Here is a 16,133-nt window from a genome sequence, read left to right as displayed (position 1 = left end):
GGAGCTCACACAATGGGCAGGAATGCACAATCCTTACAAGTAAACAAATATCACTTTCAACACAAAGTTACGTTTCGTAAAATAGCTTTTTTTTTTAGTGAAATGGAAACTACAAGTTTCACCGTTCTAAATGCTGTAGCGGCTATACCTGCTGGATGACTCAGACTTGAAATAATGGAAACGGTGTGACAGTTTCTACCGTAATGCAGTAATGCTGTAATGTGGGTTAAGTGCACTGTCTGAACCTGCTGCAGGCAAGCCTTTCTGTGTGCATTGCATTAGGAACTGTGTGGCCGTTGGCATCCTTTAAAGCCTATGTATTTCAGAAGATAAGAGGTTTAGAACAGTGAAAACTAGCCTATTTGTACCGCTAGTTTTCATTTCCGGAGAAAACCGTGCATGTGTCATAAAATAAATAAAACTTCCCTTTGCGTTGAAAGTGATGTTTGTTTACATTCATTGATTGTGTATTCCTGCCGATTGTGTGAGCCTCTGACGTAGGTGTATCCATGGCCAATAGTATTGTTCACATTTAATGGGCTCGGAAATAGATGAGATGGCAGAGTTATCCGGGCCACCTCAAAAGCACTCAGCAAGGGACTCAATTTTGCAGTGACTCCCAGAAGCGTACCTGTTGCAGCCTTCATCAGTTTAGTTGAGCAAGTCGTCAACACGCTACCTTCCAACGTGTCTGAAGAGATCCGCAGGGCGACCTGCAGGGCACTCACCAGGACGAAGCCTCCCAAATTCAACATTTCGAGCGAGGAGAGGGTGGCACTCAGGCAGCTACGGGAGGATGACGGCGTTGTAGTTCTGCAGCTGATAAGGGTAACTCCACGGTCTTCTTAAACAAGTTGGAGTATGATGGGAAGGTGCAACAACTTCTGGAAGACACTGCTTACAAACCACTAGATGGTGACTCCACTGACAAGGTGGACAAGAAGACCTGGTAGTTGCTCAAGGAGACAGGTCTACCTAAACAGGTCATCGCTTCATACCAAAGCACCTGTACCACCCAGACTCTATGGACTCCCCAAGGTCCACAAGGAGAGGGTCCCTTTCCGAGCTATTGTCAGTAACATCGGCGCAGCAACATACCTCACTGCACAATACCTGAAGAAGATATTGGCACCATATGTGGGCAAACGTGCACACCACATTCGGAACTTGGAGGACTACCTATAACGGCTAAGGCAGCTTCACACCATGGACTCTGACATCATGGTCAGTTTCGATGTTGTGTCGCTCTTCACACGAGTGCCTCTCACCGATTCACTCAATATCATTGGAGAGAAGTTCGATGGTGCCCTGCTCGACCTTCTCAAGAATATACTGACCTCAACATATTTTCTTTACAGGGGTCAAATTTATGAGCAAACATAAGGAGTGGCAATGGGCAGCCCTTTATCACCAGTGGTAGCCAACCTTTTCATGGAAAGATACGAAGAGGAGGCACTTGCATCAGCCACTTACCAACCCAAGTGCTTTCTCAGATATGTCGATGACACTTTTGTCATTTGGCCCCATGGCAGGGAGAAGCTAGATGACTTTTTGAAACATCTAAATTCACGCCACCCAAGTATAAAATTTACTATGGAGTTATAGAAGGATGGACAGCTCCCATTCTTGGATGTTCTGGTCAAGAGGAAGGCAGATGACGCTCTGGGGCACAGTGTCTATCGGAAGTCCGCCCACACTGACTTATACCTTCAAGCTAGTAGCTGCCACCAACGGGCACAGGAGAATGGAGTCTTGAAAACATTAGTTCACAGAGCTTGGGCTCTGTCAGATACGGAATGCCTGGCCACAGAGATAGAACATCTACAGCTGGTGTTCAGCAGAAATGGATACTCCTCCACAGACATCCATAGGGCACTTCCTGCTGCCAGCCAACCACTGAGTACAAGAAGAGGAGCCAGAGGAGGCGAAGAAGGTGGCATACCTGCCATAAGCTGGACCTATTTCTGCAAAGATCAGCAGAATTCTTTCAAAATATGATATAAAGAGTATCTTCTGTCCACTCTCCAAAACTGGGAGAATGCTAGGGACTGTGAAGGACAACCTGGGGCTACGTAAATCACACATTTACAACATTCCGTGCCAGTGTGGAAAGTCATACATTGGCCAGACAACCAGGACGGCAGACATCAGGTGCAAAGAACTCCAGAGGCACACCAGACTCGGACAGGCAACCAAATCTGCCATAGCGGAGCACTGTCTGGAGCTCGGTCACTCAATGGACTACAACAACACCAAAATTGTGACACAGATGCCAAGATTTTGGGACAGTGTCATAAAGGAGGCCATCGAAATCAAGGTCACAGGCAACTTAATAAACCGAGACAGCGGTTACAACCTCAGCTCGGCGTGGAGTACTGGCTCTGGAACTTATCGGGGCCCAACGAAAGGAACCAAGAAACTCCTGAAGAAGTAGTAACACCGCAGGAGCAGCGCCAGGCGGACGCGGACCGCGAACGGAACGCCCGACGCGAGATGGGCCTCACACAGCTGCCACAACTGCAGATGGTGGACGAGGCGGGCGCGGACGTCCGTCGGAGCACCAGGGAAGTGCCAACACCTCAGGAGCAGCGCCAAGCGGGCGCGGACCACGAACAGAACGCCAAACGCGGGTCCGGTCGCAGACAGCTGCCACGACCACATATGTTGAACGAGCCGGCCGCTGACGTCCGTGGGAGCACCAGGGAAGGGCGAAAACCTCAGGAGCAGCACCAGGCGGGCGCGGACCGCGAACGGAATGCCCAACACAGGACGGGACTCAGAGAGCTGCCACAGATGGCGATAAAGTCGGGCGAGGACGTCCGAGGGAACACCGCGGAAGAGACAAGACCTTACAAGCAGCGCCATGTGGGCGCGGACGGCAAAGAGAGCACCCAGCGCCCTCTGGGCATAAATACTGGATAAGATCCTCCAATACGGCAGTCTCGGGTAGCACCTGAAGAAGGCAACGAGTTACGTGGCCGAAAAATTGTGCCAGAGCGACACAAACACCCGGCAGTAGAACCGATAATTCCACATGTCAAGATCTCGCCAGGAAAGCCTGAAGAGTTACAGCAAAGTTTTTCTTTCTTCTCCATGGATTTTAATTCCTACTCCAAATTTTTCTTTTGTTTCCTTTACTGCTTGCTCAATATACAGATTGAGTAACATCAGGGATAGGCTACATCCCCATCTCACTCCTTCCCAACCGCTGCTTCCCTTTCATGCCCCTCAGCTCTTACAACTGCCATCTGGTTTCTGTATAAATTGTAAATAGCCTATCGTTCCCTTTATTTGACTCCTACCACCTTCAGAATTTAAAGAGAGTATTCCAGTCAACATTGTCAAAAGCCTTCTCTACGTCTACAAATGCTAGAAACGTAGGTTTGCCTTCCCTTGATCTAAGATATGTCGTAGGGTCAGTATTGCCTCACGTGTTCCAACATTTCTACAGAATCCAAACTGATCTTCCCCGAGATCGGATTCTACCAGTTTTTCCATTCGTCTCTAAAGAATTTGAGTTAGTATTTTGCAGCCGTCACTTATTAAATTGATAGTTCAGTAATTTTTACACCTTTTTTTTAACACCTGCTTTCTTTAGGATTTGAATTATTATATTCTTCTTGAAGCCTGAGGGTATTTCGCCTGTCTCGTACATCTTGCTTTTCAGATGGTTGAGTTTTGCCAGAGCTGGCTCTCCCAAGGCTATCAGTAGTTCTAATCTAATGTTATCTACTCCGGGTGCCTTGTTTCGACTCAGATCTTTCAGTGCTCTGTCAAATTCTTCACGCTGTATCGTAGCTCCCATTTCATCTTCCTGTACGTCTTCTTCCATTTCCATAATATCTCCCTCAAGTACGTCGCCCTTGCATAGACCCTCTATATATTCCTTCCACCTTTCTGCTTTCCCTTCTTTGCTTAGAACTTTGTTTCCATCTGAGCTCTTGGTATTCATACAAGTGGTTCTCTTTTCTCCAAGGTCTTTTTAATTTTCCTATAGGCAGTATCTATCTTACCCCTAGTGATATATGCCTCTACATATTTACATTTGTCCTCTAGTCATCCTTTCTTAGCCACTTTGCACTTCTTGTCGATCTCATTTTTGAGGCATTTGTAATCCTTCTTGCCTACTTCATTTATTGTATTTTTATATTTTCTCGTTTCATCGATTAAGTTCAATATCTCTTCTGTTACCTAAGGATTTCTACTAGCCCTCGTCTTTTTACCTACTTGATCCACTGCTGCCTTTACTATTCGACCTCTCAAAGCTACCCATTCTTCTGCTACTGTGTTTCTTTCCCCCGTTCTTGTGAATCGTTCCCTAATGCTCTTTCTCAAACTCTCTACAACCTCTGGTTCTTTTAGTTTATCCGGACCCCATTCCCACCGTTTCGCAGTTTCTTCAGTTTTTATCTACAGCTCATAAACAATAGTTTGCGGTCATGTGTGGAAATGTCTTACAATTTAAAACATGGTTCCGAAATCTCTGTCTTAGCATTATACAATTTGTCTGAAACCTTCCAGTGTTTCCAGGCCTCTTACACGTATACAGCCTTCTTTCATGATTTTTAAACCAAGTGTTAGCTATGATTAAGTTATGCTCTATGCAAAATTCTACCAGGTGGCTTCCTCTTTTATTCCTTACCGCCATTCCATATTCACCTACAACTTTTGCTTCTCTTCCTTTTCCTACTATCGAATTCCAGTCACCCATCACTATTAATTTTCGTCTCCCTTTACTATCTGAATAATTTCTTTTATCTGACTATACACTTCTGCAATCTCTTTGTCGTCTGCCGAGCTAGTTGGCATATAAACTTGTACTATTGTGGTAGGTGTGGGCTTTGTGTTTATCTTGGCTACAATAATTCGTTCACCACGCTGTTCGTAGTAGTTTACCAGCGCTCGTATTTTTTATTCTTTTCTAAACCTATTCCTGTATTACCCCTATTTGATTTTGTATTTATAACCCTGTATTCACCTGACCTCCTCCTGCCACAAATGGTTCAAATGGCTCTGAGCACTATGAGACTTAACACCTGTGGTCATCAGTCCCCTACAACTTAGAACTACTTAAACCTAACTAACCTAAGGACATCACACACATCCATGCCCGAGGCAGGATTCGAACCTGCGACCGTAGCAGGCGCGCGGTTCCGGACTGCGCGCCTAGAACCGCGAGACCACCGCGGCCCCTCCTGCCACCGAACTTCACTAATTCCCACTATATCTAACTTTAACCTACCCATTTCCCTTTTTAGATTTTCTAACCTACCTACTAGATTAAGGGATATGACATTCCACGCACCCATCCGTAGAACGCCAGTTTGCTTTCTCCTGATAACGACGTCCTCCTGAGTATTCCCCGCCCGGAGATCCGAATGGGGGGGGACTATTTTACCCCCGGAATATTTTACCCAAGAGGATGTCATCATAATTTAACCTTACAGTAAAGCTGCATGCGCTCGGGAAAAATTACGGCTTTGAGCCGTTCGCAGTACCAGCACAGCAAGGCCGTTTTGGTTAATGTTACAAGGTTAAATAAGTCAATAATCCAGACTGTTGCCCCTGCAACTACTGGAAATATTGCTGCCCCTCTTCAGGAACCACACGTTCGCCTGACCTCTCTGCAGATACCCCTCCGTTGTGGTTGCACCTACGGTATGGCTATCTGTATCGCTGAGGCACGCAAGCCTCCTTACCAGCGGCAAGATCCATGGTTCATGGGGGGGGGGGGGGGGGCGTGAAATCCCGACTTCATCACTACCTCGGAGATGCTGTGTCGCATCGCTCGTACGCCGACTATAACACCACGTTCAAACTCCCTTAAACTCTCGATAACATACCGTTGTAGCAGCAGTAACCCATATCGTACGTGCGCTTGACACATGTTGTCTTATATAGGCGTCGCCGAGCTCAGCGCCGTATTCTGCCTGTTTACATATCTCTGTATTTGAATACACATACCCATACCAGTTTCTTTGTCGCTTTAGTATATTATGCGGTGTCTGTTGTTTCGTACATGTCCGAAAGAACAGACAACATTTTTGACTCAGAAGCCCACATGAATTAAGACACACATAAGTTACAGATATTGGCTACGAGTGGGAACGGATGTAAATGAATTGGGAAAGTTAAAGTTTATGCCAGAGCACGATTCATACCTGGGTCTCCTACTTACTAGGAAGTCGCTCTAGCCGCGCCGGGTAGCCGCGCGGTCTTGGGCGATTTGTCACGGTCCGCGCGGCTCAACCCGTCGGGGGTTCGAGTCCTCCCTCGGGCATGGGTGTGTCTTTGTCCATAGCGTAAGTTAGTTTAAGTTCGATTAAGTAATGTGTAAGCTTAGGGACCGATGACCTAAGCAATTTGGTCCCATAAGATTTTGTCACAATAAAGCAGTCGCTCTGACTACAAAGCCATCCAGACACAGTGGTCATGACAGTTTCACTGAGTACTCTGGCACACCTCCCGTCAGACGTAAGTTATCAACTTATCCACACACTACATATGTAGTGCCGCTTGCCCATTATCCTCGTTACTGGCGCTATTACGCCGTTTCGCGTAAGAGTTCGAGCCTGGTGTGCATGTGCTCTGAGGAGATCTTTGCTTCTTCGCCATCATTATAGAGGTGTGGTGTCTGTTCTTTTGGACAGGTCTTTAGATGGCTTAGTGATCAGAGCAGATGTCGAATTAAACAGCAAACCCGGGTTCGAATCCTGATCCATCATAAATTTTCAACTTTTCCCATTTATTTACATCGATACCCACTCTCTCTGTAATTCATTTGTGTCTTAATTCATAGTGGTTGCTGGATCAAAAGTGTTGTTCGTTTCTTCTTTTATTTGGACATGGGCGAAAGAACAGACATCGTATATATATATCGTCTTTGTTATATCATTAATCATCATTAATCATCTTTGTTATATCATTAACAATGGTGTTGGCTGAAGAGCGGGGTATTGCCCCGCTGAAAGCCCATTCCCACCAATATGCGGCACGGGGGATGAAACAACAGTGAAGAAAAAAAGACCCCAGAATCTCTGTCATGTTCTGGCTCTGCTCTTGTATCGTTACTTTTACACAGTCTTGCTTGGTTTCAGGTACTGCTACGTCTGGGCCCTCGATCTGGTTTACATTAAGGCGTGTTGACCTGTTGTTTGTCCATCGCTGTTCGTGTGTTTCGTAGTCTTCAGCGACTAATCCATCGACGCCCTCGGCCGATCGTACAGCGTCTCCTACCCGAGTCATATTCTGGTTACTATACCTGCAATAGTCACCTCTGAAATACAACTGCAGGATTCCCCCAAGGCTCTGACATGGCACCCAAACTCTACTAAATGTACAAAAACGACACTTTGTAGCAAACTAACCAGTCTGGCGTCTTTGCACATGGTATAGGTACTTACAGGATTAGTTAGTATCTGATGTAAATGGCAAGAAAATTACAGGAGCACTTGGAGGAAATTCATTACTGGGCACTCACCTGTATAACCACTATAAATTCAGCTAAAAATCAAGCAATCCTGTTCATAACCAAATAAATACCCCATGACGCCACACTCTCACTCAATGGGATTGAAATCCCAGTGTTAGATATTTATGTGTAATTACGAACTCCTGTTTAACTTTCAAGAAACATGCAGTATACACCTGCAATAGAGAAGAAGAACTCACTCATAAAAGAAAATGGCTTTCAATGAACTTGAAGATCAAACTATCCCACGCGATCCTCCTGCCAATTATTAGTTACAGAGCGTACATCTGGGCACTGACTGCGGATACAAACATCAAGAGCATTCAGACGTTGCAAAACAGATTCTTCCATACAGAGACTGCACCCCGCTTCCTTTCCAACACTGATATCTACAATGACTTCCATCTTCCGAAAATACTTGAAATTATCCTACACAAAACTTCGGTCTTATACAATAGAACAGTAGCCATTCCTCACACGCGAATACCAAAACTAGGAACCATCCCATTACATCCCAGGAACAAATTTCAACGAATACTGCTGAACTGGCAATTCAATTTGTAATATGTAAATATTAAGACTGCCCAATCCTTCAGAAGTTAGAAATTACCATTCTCAAACGATAGCAGCCCGCACGCAAAAGGCCAATTTCGACAAAAAGAAACAGACATATCCTGCCGGGGGTCTTGAACACGCAGGGGTCCAGCACCCATCGCAATCCACGGTCGGTCGGTCGAGAACGACATGCTTCCCCATACACCGCTCAACCGGACGTCCAAGCTGTCACCACAGCTTGGAGTTGGTCCGTAAACACGCTACTGCGACAAGTTTTGGAGCACGCAGTTATCGTCCGGAGAAGAACAATTGATACATACATCGATCGCATACAGAGTATGAAAAGGCGAGCTTTCTAACTCGCGTAACTACTCTTTGCGGATCATCCACAACTGTTGTTAAAATTTTTCGTAGTGAAAAATCAGCTCCAGTTCTACTTGACCAGTAATTCATTTGGACAAAATCGTGTATACGACCCGGGTTTCAGGATGTAAATCACTTCTTTAGGAACTTGATTACCAATCATGTTAAAATCCGGCAAATTTATGAAGTAGCAAACGAGATCTGATGTGAGTGAGGCGTGGATACGTCCGCTGTGTCAACTAGTCTCTAACTCGCTTTGCTCCTATCTCTCCTCATCAGGTCTCGGGGACAAGTTTAGGCGGTCGGCCGGTGACTTCTGTGAGAACTGACACATCCGCAACCTGGGCAGGCCACACCTGCCGCGGGAATAACATGTTCCTGTAACACATTAGTACAACTTTTTCTCGTTAGTATCAGATCGACACAAGAAACGACAGTCAAATAAGAGAAGAATGTACAAACAAACATTGACAACCGAAGAAAAGGCCCCCTTTACCGAAGACCAAAAGAAGGGGAATTCACGTTAAGAAGAGGCCTAGTACTAATTCTCGGGGCGGTTAGTAGACCCGCAACCGAGCGCCTCCCCAGGTGGCGGATAGGGGAATGCCTCCTAGATATAGGTGGTACCGAGGAAATGAAATACTCGGGGCGGACCAAAACTACTAGTAGCGTCTGTTCCCACAGTGGGCGGCTACAAAAGGCGTCTGCTCCACATTACAGATTAAATGCCTGGCTTTTGCAGATGATTTGGCGATTGTCACGAAAGGTATAAAGGAAACAAAAGACGCTATTGAAAAACTGCACGAAATCGCTTCCAAAACTGGACTACAGATCTCTTACGAAAAGACACAGTTTATGAGCACAAAGAAACTCTCATCTCTGAACACAAAGTATGGCACGATTTACAAAACAGCAAACTTCAAATACCTCGGTGAAACACTACAAATGAGTGGACATAACAGAGACTCAAATGAAGAAAGAAAGACTAAACTGGACAAGGCATACAGAGTAGTGTGGAATCATTACAACAAGAAGTCTATCTCACAAAAAGCCAAATTACGCCATTACGACACGGTGGTGCTCCCCGAGGCACTATATGCAGCAGAGACCACACTAATCCGAGGGCATACACGTATCAGACAATTAGAAAAAGTAGAACGGAAAATACTTAGGAAAATATTTGGCGCAACTAACAACAATGGAATATGGATCAAGAAACCTACAGAGGAACTGTACAAACATACGGAGACAATCACAGAAAAGATTAGAAAACGCAGACTACAATTCTATGGACACCTATACAGAATGCCATCACACAGGCTGACCAAACAGATCTTTGACTGGGTAACCACTAGAAACAACAAATGGGTGGCAGAGGTAGAAAACGACCTGAACCAGCTCAACATAACAGCAGACACAATAAACGACAGAATAAAGTTCAGAAACATCATTAAGAAAAGTAAACTACATGAGATACAATGCGACAAACGAACAGGCATAAAATGGACCAAAGAACGAAAGCAAGATCACAGCCAGAAGATGAAAGAAATATGGGCAACCAAAAAGGCAATCAAGATGAAGCCGAAGACACGAAGCCGACAAGAAGCATGGACAGAGGACCGGAAACAGAAACACAGCGAGCGAATGAGGGAAGTTTGGGCAGCAAGGAAGGCAGCAAAAGGAACTGGCCATGTAGTTTAGTCCAAATGCGCTCTTTAAGGGCAAAACACCAATAATAATAATAGTACTAATTAAAAATTAGGTACGGAAAGAAAAACAGAGCTTTCAAAATCAGTTTTCATAGACTCTTATGATGTGCCAGTAGTAGAATGTACACTGAAGCGCCAAAAATCTGGTATAGGCGTATGTATTCAAATACAGAGACATGTAAATAGGCAGAATACGGCGGTGCGGCCGGAAACGCCTATGAAGGCAACTGTCTGACGTAGTTGTGAGATCGGTTATTGCCGCTACAATGGCGGGTTAAGTGAGTTTGAACGTGTGATGGGAGGAAGTGGGTATTTTCCCGTACGACCATTTCACGAGTGTACTGTGAATATCAGGAATCCGGCAAAACATCAAATCTCCGACATCGCTGCGGCAGGAAAAAGATCTTGCAAGAACGGGACCAACGACGACTGAAGAATCGTTCAACGTGACAGAAGTGCAACCCTTCCGCATATTGCTGCAGATTTCAATGCTGTGCCATTAGCAAGTGTCAGCGTGCAAATCATTCAACGAAACATCGTCGATATGGGCTTTCGGAGCCGAAGGCCCACTCGTGTACCCTTGATGACTGCATGACACAAAGCTTTACGCCTCACCTGGGCCCGTCAACACCGACACTGATGACTGGAAACATGTTGGATGGTCGGACGAGTCTCGTTCAAACTGTATCGAGTGAATGGACGTGTACGGGCATGGAGACAACCGATGAATCCATGGACCCTGCATTCCAGCAGGGGACGGTTCAAGCTGATGGAGGATCTGTAAGGTGTGGAGCGTGTGCAGTTGGAGTGTTATGCGATCCCTGATACATCTATTTACTACTCTGACAGGTGACACGTAAGTAAGCATCCTATCTGATCATCTGCATCCATTCATGTCCATTGCGCATTTCGACGAACTTGGGCAATTCCAGTAGGACAATGCGACACCCTATAGATCCAGAATTGGTACAGAGTGCCTCCAGGAACACTCTTCCGCTGGCCACCAAACTCCCCAGACATGGGCATTATTTTTCATATCTGGAATGCCTTGCAACGTGCTGTTCAGAAGAGATCTCCACACCTTGATACCATTACGGGTTTATGGACAGCCCTGTAGGAATTATGGTGTCAGTTTCCTCCAGCACTACTTCAGACTTCAGGTGAGTCCATGCCACGTCATGCTGCAGCACTTCTGTATGCTCGCGGGGGCCCTACACGGTAATAGGCAGGTGTACCAGTTTGTTTGGCTCTGCAGTGTATGATATTAAGCAAAAAGTCAAAGCTAAGATTAGGTTCTACGTTCGAGAAACGGGATGCCATTATGGAAGTAAAATTCTGCTCTGATCAAGGGTAATAAGCACGTGCCAGACTACAGCAGCAGCTGTAGTGCATATTTGAACGTTATACAAGTGCATGATGTTGTACTGAATCATATTAGTTTTCCGTTCTTTTCTTATATACATAAGCTGTATGTAAACTGAATGAGTTATAGACACCGCCAACGGTAAATTAACGAGTTGTTTTGTGGCAAGGATAATTTTTTGATACGTCATTAAATATCCGTATGAAACAAAGTAAGAAACACACTCTTCAATTTATTAATTCATGTATCTTCACAGTTTTGTTTCGAGAAGTGGAAGTTTATGGGCGTATGCTTGGATCCGCTGTACCAGCATTGTTAAAAATGTGTATTTCAACTGTTCATTAAAAGTGTTATAAAATTTATTAGAAAATCGAAATTTATTTGAAGGTTAAGAGGCCATCTCCTATGTGTTCATCATTTCACTCACCACTGAGACTCCATGTCAAGAGGTTTGGTGCAGACAAGAAGAACTTATGCGGTATCCGGAGGAGCGTTTCTGCATTGACATTGTCACAGTGTAAGGCGTCCGGATTTTATGGACCTTACATGAGCTTGATCCATAACGACAGTATGATACAATATGAGATCCTCAGAAAATAATAATTATATTATATCAAAAAAGGCAATTTGCAGTAATCTCATGTACCAAAAACTAACAAAACAATATCTATCAATATGGACAAGGCATTAATAAATAAGTTAAAGAGAAACGCATTTTCGAGACGAACCGAACAGGACGTTAATGGCATCGGAAAACTCTACTTAACAAGAGAACGGCGAACTTCAGCGCGGAAAGGGATAAGGCCAGAACAATACATTATTCCTTTTAACGTAAATACGGCCGGTACTGAGTTTAAGTGGCTGGATGGCTGTAACTGGGCTAGGCTGCGACCCAGCAAGAAAAATAAAATTCACCTCTAACACGAAGGCGATTGGCTGAAGCCATACTGGACGATGCAAATGCGACACGGTGGAGAGATCCCCATTATATAGAAGCATTTTGAGAACTAAAATTTCTAGGTATCTCTCTCGTATTGCAGTGGACAGCACAAGTGTGTGGAAAATAGCTAGGGTGTTGAGAGATTTTCTTTCTGCGAAGTGTGGATGATACACTTCATGTATCGTGGCGAAAGATAGCAAAGAGGTAGTTAATTATTCCTGCAGGAATTTTTGTGGGCAAAGAAATTGTGCAAGTCACCCCAACCCTTAGCGAGTGTGCAATAGCCATTATTTAGAATATGGAAAAATTAATGTTCTACAGAACGCAGCAAAGTTGAGACTGAGTGAATTCAGTCAAGGCCAGAGTAGGGAATTAGAATTTCAGATCCAGCACAGAGACAATACCATTGCAGATGGTGCTTGGTAAAGTACCATCATGCATTAGGCCACAGTAAATGTTGAATCGAGATTCTGCTCACTCCAACTTGTGTACTCTTTGACCACTGAATATCAAAAGCTAGGATACTAACCTACCTTCACAATGAGTACGTGAGAGTTTTTTCACTGGTTCAGAAAGTAAATTTATTCTCCACAAACTCAGTGCATTGAGCCGCTACGTCATCATAGATGTAAATGAGCTAATGAAGATTCTCCCATGTGATAAAAAAATTTTTCATATGTAGAGTTAACAATTTTAATAATCGTCAATTCAATATGCCCAAGAGTTAAATATTTTGTTATTGAGCATTGAAAGTAACTGAACATGATTTTTGTGTATCACTTGACCCCTGAAAGCACAGTTGATAAATTATATGTACAATAAAAAAAGGGAGTAGCTGTTGTACCTTTCTAGAACAGACCCCAAACTTTCACTTTTATTAATTAACGCATTCTAGTTAGTGACAGAAGCATTTCTAATGATTTTTGTTACAATCTGCACATGATATTAGCTGACGTACAGGGCCAGGTTCATATTTATATAGAATGTCTGTTTAGCATCCTGGGCTTGAGAAGACTGCTCAGATATTTTGCCCATTTGCGTGCTAGATGGTAAGCTAAGTTTGCACACATTAGTCCACATGCTGTGCAGATACAAAGCGCGGACAATTTCACAACAGTCAAGACGAAAAACAATAGAATCAATGTGAAGCAGTACAAAATGCAATTTATCTTAATTGACCTTGAATGTATTGATATTAAAGGCCTGTTGATATGGGTATCAGTTAAAGTTCACCATAGATTGTGCACAGTTTCATAAATTACCTTCAGATTTTTCCTCTATTGTTTCCAAACAATTTTTCCAGTTATTCAAACAATTATTGATCAATGTCCACCGCCGCATCACTTTTCACGCTTTCATGTAATTGAGTCGCCTTGATGGGGAACGAATCCACCTTCTTCAGTGTGGATGCAAAATTACGTCTGACCTCCTGTGGGAATCTCAAATTAACGAGCGCGGAGGACATGGAGGGGGACTGCGCTAGGTGGGAGTGTATGGTCGCCCGAGAGGAGTGCCGAGGTAGACCTTGCAGTTACGATGAACACCGTGTCCGGGTGGCGCACTGGTTGACGCAACTGCCTAATAAGCAGCCGCTGATTCTGAGTCAAGTCCCGATGCAACTGAAATCATTAGTTCCTTCCCTTTCCTTTCCTTTCTTCTCCCTTCACCTCCAATTTAAATTTAGCATACCTGTACGCTGATGACGTCGCTGTTAACGTGGAGTCCCTCGTCGAGGAAACTGGTGTTAAGCAAGTCGTGCCGAAGAACGGTGATGGCAATAGCTGCGGCAGACACGCCTGTCTCCTCAGGCAGGACCACCCCCACGGAGCCGGACCGCGCCAGCATCCACTCCACCGAGTAGTCCTCCTGTCCGTCATACGCAAATAGGACATAATCATATTATCATGCTGAATGCCTAACAGTAGTTCTTATTGCTTCTGTAAGACGATTCTGTTACAAAGCTGGCATGCTATTAATGGTATAAAGCAAGAAAGTCGAATAGCATGATCGATTCATCGATGTCGCTATCACCATCACTACCACCACAACCACCATTTACATCATGGTCAGCAGCAGCAGGCATTTAACATACACTGCTAGATTAACCCTTTTGGTCACGTATTATTTTTTTCCTGAAAAAACTCATGGCTTTGCTATCCAGTTCTTCGAATTAAATTATGATTTTTCAGATGTATAAAATATTCGGAGGCCGAGGTGCCCCCCCCCCCCCCCAAGGGGAGAAGGGGAGATACAACGCATCCCCAAATGAGGACATTGTGTTCAAGTGGGTGCAGAATAAGTCTAAAAGTCAAAGTATTTTATTTGATTTTATTTCACCAAAATACATAAATTACACAAATGAAGCATTTGCATAACGATTGGAATTCACGATATCCAGTGTTTTATGGTGCTATACGATAAGTTCGTTTATTTGGATAAAAGCGTATGGGGCTTGAAGATGGCAAAATGAATAGCCAAAACACGTTGCTTTCTGAATAAAATAAAATATCTTAAAGTATATGGCTGTTGGTTAAGTTTATTGACATCGAAAAACTCATTTTATGTCGATTTTGAGGTGGGCACACGGCCGTATAGATTTTTTCAGTACCTACATGATGGAATATGTTTCAGGTTGCAAAACCGCTATAAACCGTCGAAAATGGCTGTCGAAAATCGTGTTCGGTTTCAAAAGCAGCTAACTGCATGTCGTCTTCGGGTGCAAAGCCCGCTAAATGCATACATCAGACTTACCAATCTGAACATTCAAAGCTACCTTTCAGTCCGTAACGATTACGATTAACGTTGGCTGCGCTGTAACAAATCCGTACGCAACACTAACATTCTCGCTGCCAATGCATTGTCGTTTGGATGGGACGAGTGTATCATGATCACTTATCATGCAGTTAGCGGCTTTTGTATCTAGCCTACTCAGCTTTCAATAAACCGTATGATATAAAACGTCTAACATTATCTCCGTCATTATCCTATTGTTCAAACTTTTCATGAGGATCATCGGACAGATCCGCAATTTCGGATGAATTGAGGAGCCCTGTAACATCTTTTCATGTAAGTGGCCTTCGTCTATCTTGGACTGGGGGCAATGTGCAATCACCATAAGGTGACTAAAAAGACAGCGAAATAATGTCCTATATTTCTACGCTATTACAACCTTTCAATCACAATGTCCTCATTTGGAGACATGTATAAAATTATAAAAATGTCACTTACCTTTCGTTGTGAAAGACACCTTTAGTTTCCACCTTCAAGATTACACATTTGTACTCACCAATAATTTTTTTTACCTAAACTCAGAAGATATTAACCGGCTGATGGGAGGTATAAAGATTATTGGGAAGCGTCCATGTGACTGTGCACATTCAGTTTTGTTTTGTAGTACCACAGACTGACAGGAGATGTCGACACTGTTCTCAAATAAACTCTCTGCTTGTGACAATATGAGGACGAAAAATCACAAATGGTAAAATTTAAAGAATTTTAATATAATAAGCATTTATTTAGTATGTCCTTATATGAGCACACCAGGACCGAAAGGGTTGAAAGCATCCTCTTGAAGTTGCAAGTGTGTGCATCCACGCTGCTACAGCATTTTTCTTAATGTCATCTGTCTCTTCCTACCTTCAGCAATGCAGCGGATAACGTCATGGACCACCTACAACTTCAATTGCTCAGCTAGCCAGCTAGCTGTCCCAGCCAGCTTCTTGTCAGTTCCAT

General features: G+C 43.9%; 1 protein-coding gene across 1 annotated transcript in view; it reads right to left on the bottom strand.

Annotated features, from left to right (window-relative positions):
- The window catches only part of LOC126161363 (uncharacterized), a 249,699-nt gene that overhangs the window by 105,866 nt on the left and 127,700 nt on the right, over nucleotides 1–16,133 (bottom strand). The window contains exon 8 of the mRNA XM_049917133.1: nucleotides 14,091–14,267. Coding sequence (XP_049773090.1) covers nucleotides 14,091–14,267 — 177 coding nt within the window. The remainder of the gene's footprint in view (nucleotides 1–14,090; nucleotides 14,268–16,133) is intronic.

This window comes from Schistocerca cancellata, chromosome 2 (assembly GCF_023864275.1).
Source record: "Schistocerca cancellata isolate TAMUIC-IGC-003103 chromosome 2, iqSchCanc2.1, whole genome shotgun sequence".
Lineage (NCBI taxonomy): Eukaryota > Metazoa > Arthropoda > Insecta > Orthoptera > Acrididae > Schistocerca > Schistocerca cancellata.
The sequence above is the reverse complement of the archived record's forward strand: the minus strand, read 5'-3'. Positions and strand labels throughout refer to the sequence as shown.